This window comes from Cajanus cajan, chromosome 10 (assembly GCF_000230855.2).
Source record: "Cajanus cajan strain Asha chromosome 10, NIPB_CcT2T_4, whole genome shotgun sequence".
NCBI classification, from domain to species: Eukaryota; Viridiplantae; Streptophyta; class Magnoliopsida; order Fabales; family Fabaceae; genus Cajanus; species Cajanus cajan.
In genome coordinates, this window is record NC_138526.1 from 44698699 (window position 1) to 44709477 (window position 10779).

General features: G+C 27.2%; 1 protein-coding gene across 1 annotated transcript; it reads right to left on the reverse strand.

Annotated features, from left to right (window-relative positions):
- Window positions 1-1040: 1040 nt before the first annotated feature.
- On the reverse strand, window positions 1041-5092 carry LOC109817403 (transcription factor MYB101). The gene is made up of 3 exons (XM_020382641.3): window positions 4386-5092; window positions 2559-3453; window positions 1041-1659 (listed from the first exon to the last, which is right to left on the reverse strand). The coding sequence occupies exons 1-3, from the start codon at window positions 4704-4706 to the stop codon at window positions 1424-1426; spliced, it is 1452 nt and encodes a 483-aa protein (XP_020238230.2). The 5' UTR covers window positions 4707-5092; the 3' UTR covers window positions 1041-1423.
- Between the last annotated feature and the right edge of the window lie 5687 nt (window positions 5093-10779).

Consider the following 10779-nt stretch of genomic DNA (forward strand, 5'->3'; position numbering starts at 1 on the left):
ACTTTGTCCTTTTTGTATTTCTGATTTAGTCATTAAATGAGAAATTAATGGTAACAGGTTTTTTTTTGAAAAAAAATAAAATTATATAGCAATTAAGATTGAGAACCTTCTTTATATAAAATATAAATTATATTATTATTATTATTATTATTCAATACTATGTTTAGAGAAACAAAACATTATTAATTGAAACACCTTGAGATGAATTAGCCTCTAATTATCCAATAGGGATTTCTTGGTGCAAACAAGAAAAAATTTAAATCATTATATTGATAGTATGAGTGGAACTCGAACTCAAATAACATAAAGTAAATTGAGTCTCTGTGAATGTAAAAAAAAAAATTGGTGGAAGAGAAATCTATTAAAAATAATCAGTTAAACTTTTTAAAAAAATTAGTCATCAATAATTATTTGATCCCAAATAGAAAAAAACCCATTATATTCATTTGAATCCTAATTAAGCATAATGAAAAATGTTAGTTTTACCTAAAGAAGTCATATCCTAGCTATATCCAATATAGCTAGCGCCTAGCTACATAATACTAATGTTATGTTAGTATGAATGAAACTGGATGTTTAAATATAAGTTCGAAAACTCGTAAATAAATTAATTAAAAATATTAGAAATAGAGACTTCAGTAAAAATGTTATATATATATATATATATATATATATATTAAATATTAGTCACCTATCAAGACAGACTTATAATTAACACGTGAATGGGTAAAAATCTGACTACATAAATAAAACCATAAAAACAAACATTTTATATTATTTCTACCAATGTATTTTTAAGTATAATTTCATGTTCGAGTCTCCTAAATAAATAAAAAAGTGATTAAAAATAAGAACTTCACTAAAAAAATATTTATTATAAACCCATGAATAGGTTACTACGTTAGGGCTAGGAATACGGTTACAATAAAATAATTTATCATTTTTTAACGAGTGGATGGGGAACATAATATCTTAGGTATAAAATAAAATGATCCCTACAGTTAAAATTAAGTGCAGAGTTGGCAGGCGTAAACAAAACGTTGGTGTGAATCTGTCAAAGTTATAGGCAATTAACTCGGTTTGTTTGCATCGGGCAATTGATGATGATATATATGTACAAAGCATTCAAGGATTATAAACCTTTGCACTATATTTCTAATTGCACAACACTAAAATATTTAACTACAAATGAAAAGAGTTGAATCCCACAGCAAGCCATGTTGTTTTAGAGGGGGTAGGGGGAAAGTGGCTTGTGTGCATGGATCACCCTAGCTATAGCTAACGCAATATCTCTAAATTCTAACATACTGTTTACGAAATGGCCAGGTTTTAATTTGCATGCATCCATCTACTTCACTATGTGAACTTAATTTTGGTTCTGTAATGATTACAAAACGCATAAATGTTTGTCTAGAAGCTATTTTTAGCATATGCCAGGCATGTTGTTCCAGCAAGTTCCAAGAGTCCAAGCAGATTCTTGATCAGTGGGGACAGGTGTTGAGGCTTTGGGTTGGTTTTCAAGTCCCAATGACTGACTCTCCCCTCTACGGTACCACTCAGGCATTGGCATTTCTAAGGGAAAATGGTTCAGCAGGCTGAACAAATCATCGTCCATCGCATTCATCTCTTCCAACGGATCCCACCCAATTACTCCCTTCCCTGTATTCATGCAGTCAAATCTTCACATAAGTTTAGGCTATCACCATATATATCTCCAACCATACAAAATTTTCATACAAATTAAGTCAAAATACTAACACACTTTTTAACATGTTTTCTTTTTATTCATTAAAATTTGTTCAAAACTATCAAATTATAAATATTAAATAAAATGTGAGTTTCACAAAATATTATGATTTTTTTAAAAATTAATAAATAAAGACACTACTTGTATTACTAACATATTCTTATGTGACAACTCAGAAATAATTAAATAGGTGCCAAAATTATTCATTAAGAAGGATGTAAAACATTTTCCTAAGAACAAATCTATGATGGAAATCAAAATAGGTGACAATAAACCTCGTAAAATTAACAACCAAAAAATATTTTACAAGACTACAAACAAAAATAATATTCAATATATTTAAACCAAATATAAGGAGTGTTGAGATACATTCTCTAATACGTACCTTAAATTTTGTTAAAAATTATGCGTAAGAGTTGTTAAATAAAAAGGGCTACTTAGGAAACTAAAAAACTTTCAATAAATTTTGGTCAATAATAAAAATAAAATTTAAAAAATTATATATATATATATATTAAATCTATGTTGTGTGAGAAAATTTCATTAAATAAACAGTAATCACAATATTATGAATAAGATTAGTTTCTAATTTAATAAGTTGAAAATATTTGTGATAGGATTATTGATAAAAGATTAACCTCATTTACAATATTGTGACTCTCGTTAATCTGATGGATTTTTTTGCACACAAAATAGAATATATATATATATATATATATATATATATATATATATATATATATATATATATAAAATTGTGATAGTAAAAGAAATGAATCAAATTTATGAAACACTAGTGAAAATGTGTCACCTTTTGACAATTGAGAGGAACTAATAGCATCATCCCTCTGGCTTTTATTAGTAGGGTTGCCATTGCCACTGCTGCTCTTCTTCATAGCTGACATTGTGCCCTCCTCCTCTGCATAGTCCATGATTTTTCTCTTATAAGACTTCCCAGCCAAAGTTGAACCCTCCTCACTCTTTGACTTGTCATTGTGAGAAAGTCCTTTGGCTTCCATCACCAGGGCATCCAACAGGCCACTGTTTCCCTGAGGAGACAATGGTGCAACTTCATAGCACTCATTATTATTATTAATCATGCTTGAAGCCCCCATCAAGCCATCAACACCACTAGCATAGGATGAAGCAGGGGTTGCTGTTTGGCTGGAAGAGATGTCAGTGGTGGAGCCGTGCACCAAAGGAAAGGGTTCATACGGAGACCCCGCCATGAAGCCACCATGATCACCATAGCTTTGGTAATCACGTGAATCAGTTGCAGCAGAAGCACTAGGAGGAGCAAAACTTTGGTTATTGAGAAGGTTGGAGGAGGATGATCCAAATGGAGAAAGAGGAGATAATGGCAAAGCAAGGTTTCCATTGCTTCCACTATTTTCATTGGAAAACTTGAACTGCTGGCTAGGATTGATGTAACAGTTAGCAGCATCAGGCTGGTTTTGAAGCAGGTTCGCATTGGAATGATGGGTTTGGTTTGGATCATTGAGCTTCTTGGGGTAACAAGAAGATAGAAGTAAAGAAAAAGACGGCGATGAATGAGGTTGTTGTTCTATGTAGCGATGCTGTTGTCGATGGTATGCAGTGGCTTCTGCATGAACTTCAGGAGGATAAAGGGGTAACCCTGCTCTCTGGCGCCTTTTCATTCTGGTATTCCAAAAGTTCTTGATTTCATTGTCGGTCCTACCAGGTAACTAAAACAGAAACACATTAAGGATGGTGAGAGAAACAAGTCGACAGGAAGCAAATCACGTAAAGGCATAAAGTTGAGCATATTTCAGCCTCGAAAAACAACTTTTAAGGTGGGTCCTCGTGGAAGTACATTGTTGAAAGAAAGAAGAAACAAAGATCCCAATATGATATATTCAGACAAAAAGACTGAGGTCATCTCATACAAAATCCAAAGTCTGACAATATGCACAAAACCAGAATTAATTAAAACCAAAAGGGAAAAGGGGGCAAAAAGAGACTGGATTGATGTTCAAAAGGTAAGAAAGCGAGTTTCTCTTCTTTTTTTTTTATGACAGAAACTTCTGCATTTAATGTTTTATTAATAAAATCAGAAAAAATGGTTCCGACTCGATCTCCTTCAACCAAAATGGAAGCCAAACCATGCAGAAATGCAACCCAACATAGCTTTGAAAAATCTTACCGCACCCGATCTCCTTAAATAAAAATTTCGTGAATGAAAAATATATGATCGGAATGAAACACCTCCCAAAAATAATCAATCAAATTCTAACATATATTAATCATAACTAAAATGGTAGATAAAAATAGGTATCAAAAAGAATATAACCAAAAGAAATAGATAAACACAAAGGGCAGGAAATGGATTCTCCTTCTCCTTCCCCTTTGTTTGTTGTTCAAGGCCATGGATGGATAGCTATCAAATCAAAATTAGCAGATCTCAATCCAGATCCAAATCAGGAAATGAAAAAACTATATATAAAAAATAAAAATAAAAAAGAGGTTAGAAGCCAAAATGATCCACGCCACAGGACAACACAGATAAAAGGTTCACTTCCGAAACCAAAACTACTGCATTAAAAAGCAGAAATGATGAGATGAACATGCATACACCCCCACCACAAAAAAAAAAAAAAAAAATTGTTAAGTGATATACCTGTGCGGCCATTCGGGCCCATTTGTTTCCGAGCTTGGCATGAAGGTCGATGATGATTTGTTCTTCCTCTGGAGAGAAGGCGCCTTTCTTCAAATTGGGCCTGAGATGATTGGCCCATCTGAGTCTGCAACTTTTGCCGCACCTGAACAAGCCAGAATTCTTCTGCACGGAGTTCCAATTCCCTTCGCCATGCTTCTTGACATACTCCGTCAGAATCGCGTCTTCCGCTGGGGTCCACGGCCCCTTCCTCACGCGACTTCTCACCTCGCCATCCTCCACTCTTTCATCGTTGCTGCTGTTGTTGGACACCGTTCTCGCCATAATTCCAAACACACACACACAAACACAAACAAAAACACAGGCCTAGGTGGGAGTGTGTCTGGTGTGTGGTACGAGAATGACTGAATGAATATATGTGTTTTGGTTCGAGATGAGAGATGGGTCAGACTGAGACTCGTTTGTTCTCTCTCCTCTCAGGAGAATGAGGGAGAGAAAATGGTGAAGAAGAGACAGAGAGATGCAAGGGGACAAGCCCTTCTGCCCTTTGTCTTCTCTTTGCGTTGCTCTTTGTTTCGATGTTCAGACAAAGACAGTGGATTTTAAGGGAGGAGGAGAAGAATAGAAGAAGAAGAAATAAAAGTGTGTGTGGGGCCAAGGCCAAAGCCAAAGCTCGCGTTCGAAACCTTAATTGCTGTTTGGAAAGAAACAAAGAAAAGAGAAAGAGAGGGTGAAATGTGTAATTAGATTTAGAGGTGCGACCTATTTTTTCGCTCCGACTTGCATGCTAAGTGCTACGTTCGATACGTGTTTATCATTTTCACCTTCTTTTTTTCTTTTTCATTTTTTTTAACTTGCCACGTACGTACATACATATATGTTTTTAAAACAACTGTTTTTCCTTAAATATCTAAGAAAAATGTATACATTTCGAAAGAAAGAGTGATAAAAGATGCTTGTGGTAAAGTTAATTTGTAAATCAAAACTAGTTGAGAATTTTTAAGTTATAAAGTTTAAAAGTTAAAACGTATAAGTGATTGGTTAAATTAAATTTGTATGTAAAGTTAGCTGATTAAAAAAATATTTATGATTTAAATATATTTTTAGTTCTTTAAATTAAGTTAATTTTTTTTTAATCTCTCAAATTTAAAATTATTATTTTTAATTTTTATAATTAAATAAAATATTATTTTAGTCCTTATGTTCAAATTTTGTTAAGAAATTTATTAAACATTATTGTATAAAATTTACCTATATATTAATATCCTTGTTAGTGAAAAATATCACATTAAATTCAATTGATATTGTATAACTATCTTAATTTACTATTTTTAGATATATTATTGGTAATCTGAAAGACTAAAACAAGATTTTTAAAAATTACAAGAACTAAAAATAATAGTTTTAAATTTGAAGGATTAAAAATAAATTTATCTTAAATCTGAGAGACTAAAAACATAATTAAATATATATTTATTTATTTGATAATGAGAATAAGAAAATAATATGTACCAAAAATATTTTTTAAATTAAAAAGAATGAAAAAGATTTTAAGCTTATAAAACATACTTAAAAAAATAAAGATAATTAGATCTCAGAGTTATAAACCTCTGAAATGTCTTATAAATATATACTAAAAAATTAAATATAGTAAATAATTTAATTAAAGATAACCAGTGTAAGTTATGCGTATAAATTACGCTGTATATAAATATTAGGTTGAATAATGTGTGGTTCGTAATAATTGTTGTTTTCTTTAAAATGAAACGATGAGAGTTAAATAATTAAAATAGGAGTGGAAAGTTAAGAAAGAAAGAAAGAGTGTTGTGGGAAGGCTGGGAGGAAAAAGGTGATGGCGTCACATTTTCCTTGTATTTTATTTTTTTTGCTATTGTAATATCCTTTTCAAAATAATTTTTATTTTTTTCAAAAATTAATTAAATGTTTATGCATTTTAGTCAAATTTCCGTACAAAATTTCTTCTATTCAGCAAGTAAAATTCTTTAGCTGTTAATTATGAAAAAAAATTCACCATTTTCAGTTTATTAATATATATGATTATTTAATGACTATTAAAACAGGTGTAATTAAAAAAGTAAATAGTAAATTTACTCAAATATTACGTTTTCAGGATTCAACAGTTATACCCGGTTTCAAATTGGAATATAAGTCACACTTCCATTCATAATTATATAGACTCATTATTATTGCTTTCATTAATGATATTTTCATTAAAAAAAATTATCATATTTATTACGGTTGACTCACTTTTGACTTTTATTTGTAATAGTATTTTGCATTATTTCAATAATTAATGTCTTTTCCATTTTATGTAATATTTTGACTATAATAATAATTCACAAATAAGAAAAAAAGTTTATATTTATTTCTAATCAATATTCAATAGGTGAAATATATTATAATAATATCTGTATAATAAGTTCATGTTAGGTTACTTCTAGTCTGTTGAAAATATGTTCTTAGATCAATTAAAATTAATCAGATTAATTTGATTTGAGCGCATATATTTATTTTGTATAGTTAAATTGAATCAACGTAAACTAATTCAAGTTGGTCTGAGTTGAGTATATTTCGGTCAATTTTTAATTTTTTTAAAAATCACTAAAATAGAAGATGAAAAAAAATCTACAAATATCTAAAGCTAAAGAGCTAAATCAATATAAAATCTATGAAAGTTGAATCTCCTGATTTTTCTTTCTTGGATTATAGAGAAATGCTACATATAGTGATATATAAAAAATGTCACTATAAGTACAATATATGTAGATATATATCTATTTGACATATAGTTATATATAATTTTAGTGTTGATTTTAAACAAGATTTAATAACATATTTTGTGTGTCACTATATCTTATACTCACATTTTTTTAACAATATACTAACATATATTATATTTATTGTGTAGGTAAAATTAATTTTTAGTGACACGATATGTGTCACTATACGATGTGTGTCACTATACGACAATTTTCTTATAGTGATTTGTTCATATTATTAGATTTGTTGTTGATTCAAAAACTCTTTTTCACCCCTGCGTATAAATTCTCTATAGAGTGAGGAAATGCATCTCAAAAGCATAAATCGGTTCAAAGATATTTGAAATCCTAAAAAAAATTAATTTAGGGGTGAATTGAATTAGCATTTTAAATGACTTTCTTTTTGTGAATTTTAAAAGACTTTGCAGGATTTTCATGTCTTTTAAGATTTTGTAGGATTCCACAAGACTTTCAATCGGGATTTTAATAGATTTTGCAAGATTTTTAAGTTAGGATTTTAATAGATTATGTAGAACTTTGTGAACTCTACAAAATTTCGTAGATTTTTTACATACGATAAGAGTTCAAGATTTTTTTTTCACACATTCAAACTTAAAAACAGTCAAAGACAAAAATAATAAAAAAAATAGTAATTTTTGGATAAATAATATTAATAATAATTCTCTGTAATATCATGTCCTTCTAAATAACATTTACTCACATATTCATAGTTATACTAGTCCTCTAAGCATTAGCATATTTTCACTCTTACTCTTGAGTTTTAATAATAGGCTCAAAATTATGATTTTTATTAACCGGTAATGTTGAAGATGAAGGTTTGTCCACAACTCCAATTGAAAATTCATCAAAATGACATTTTTTTATGAAGAAAGTTATGTAATGCAGCACATGCTAAAAATTATTCTAAACAACATTTCAATTTTCTTTTTATAATTTATGAATTAAAATATTTTATTTATAAATTTATAAATGATTAAAAAAATAGCGAGACAACTACTCTACTCTCTTATAACTAAATATGTCCCTTCATTTTATATTGGTATTTGAGTGAAAGTTTGTTTGTCTTTCATACACTTTTATTCATTTAAAATATCTTAGAAATTTACAAACATCAACTAGGAGAAAAAAAAAATATCTAAAATTTGTTACAGGTACAAAATAATTTTTTATATTTTAATTGCTTTCAATTATTCACTCGTGAAGAAATATTTTTAATATTGCATTCTAAGATACTGTAATGTCATGTAAATTTTCTTTTTTAAAATATAAAAAATCCTAATTTCCCAATATAAAAAATAAAAAAATAAAATTCATAGTAAAAAAAAAAAGAAATAAAATAATTGTTGAGTCATAAAAGGTGAAGGATAATAGTAACAAATTCAAGAGAGGAAGAGAGATCGTAGTTTTGAGTTGAGAGGGTTCTTCTCCTAATTAAGATCCATTCTTATCTCATTCTATTTACAAAAACCCTAACTCAAATTCATCTTTTATATATATATATATATATATATATATATATTGTTCTAATAAATCTAAATTGATTATAAGGTTTTGAAAATCTACGGTTGATTATAGAGATCATAATATCCATTTTAGCTTTCACCTTTCTCTTTTCTTGACGCGTGTTATTAAAAAAATTACTACTTAAAAGTTAAAATTAATTTCAAGCGTTTGCTGTGTTATATAATTGATGAACAATCTCAACTAAATAGAACAAAATAGAGCAAGTCAATTAAAGAGAACGAAAAGTAAAATAGAATAAGTCAATGACATTATCATTTACGTATAAAAGTTTTACCAAATAGGGGAATGAAATGAGAACAGTAGTATAATATATTATATATGAGCAATAATGCAATATTATTAGCGAGAGAAAAAAAGAGAAGGCATGAGCATAGAAAAAAAATGAAAAACTCACTTGAAAATTCTTGAAGTACTTGAAAAGTCACTTCAAACAATCATCCAAAATCTAATGATTTTGAATGAGATTGTTTTATGAATTTGGTATTTATAGATATTATTAAGAAATCCTTCAAAATCTCTCTAATACAATAGTCATTTAAAATCTCAATATTTTTGAATACCGGATTGTTTTTAAGTTGTAAAAAAGTCTCAAATGACTACCAATAGATTTTAATGGACTCTTTAAAGAATCTTGAAAATCCATATTGATCAAATACCACTAGATTATTTTTAAGTGACATAAAATCCTGATCGAATACTAATAAAACCTTTTACTTAAAAAATTTTAAAAATCTTATGAAGTCTTAAAACCAATACACCCCACTTAATATCTTCTAATAATATAAAATGTATATTTTAAAGAATGTTTAGATATTTAATTTACTATTAAATTTGTATTTGTTCGATGCACATATTAGGGTACTAGTTTAAATATATTTTTATTATTTTCAATATTAAAATATATTTCTACTAGAGAGAAAAAAGTTTTCGTTCTATAATAGTATTTTTTTTTGGGAGAAGAGATTTTCATTCAATAATACTATCTAATTTATATGTAGATAGTGATTAAATTCTTTTATATTTAAATTTTAAATAATGATTAGTAATCAATAATTCTATTTGGATGAGGAATTTTAAAGAAGTAATTTATTTTTTGAAATAATTTTAAATATTTTAAATTGAATAATATTGTTTGAATGAAAAATTTATAAAGGTTTTGAAATTCAAATATTTGTAAAAAAATTCAAAATATTAGAATTTTAATTTTTTTAAAAAAGAAGTATTTTTTATATTTTTCTTTCTCTCTCTTATCACTTTACATGGCTTTTATCTCTTTATCTTTTTTTTATTATTTTTTTAAATAGAAAATATTACAAAGATGATCTCAATGAAAATTGAATCTAGGTCCCCATAATTCTAATTATCTCAATTCGATCCCACCCAAACACAAGACTAACTCTAATGATTTTGTTTACTATTTTGAAAATCAACCATACCGACTAATTCAAAATCATTGCTAAAAAAATTACTATTAATTGATTTATATTTTAAAAATAGTTTTTATTTTATTTTAAAATATTTAATAAAGAATTATAAATTAAAATAAATTATTTTTATCAATTTTTTAATACTTCTCTTATAAAATATAATAAAATTATTTATATTAAATTATAATTAAAATATCTTAATTTTTATAATTTATATTATATTAATTGATATATTTTATTTTAAATATAAATGTGTTATTATTAATGAACATATCATTATATTTTATTAAAAACTAAACTAAATATTATATTTAATTTAAAATTTTACGTAGGTATCAAATATTAAAAACTTATGAATAAAATTTTATATTATTTTTTAGTGTTATAAAATTATGATACTATATTTATTTAATATTATTTTGTATTAATATAATTTATTAAATTATGAATAAATTTTTTTTTGTCTTTGTGAGATGAATAAATTTTAATTTTTATCTTTGTAAAATATTTTTCTTTGATTTTTTTCTTTCTAAAATCTAAAGTTACTATTTTTTATCCATAACCTTCATTTTAAGATAAATGAATAATCGTTATTTTAAGGATATTTGCAAATTTTTAAATGTATCAAACAGTGACATGATATCA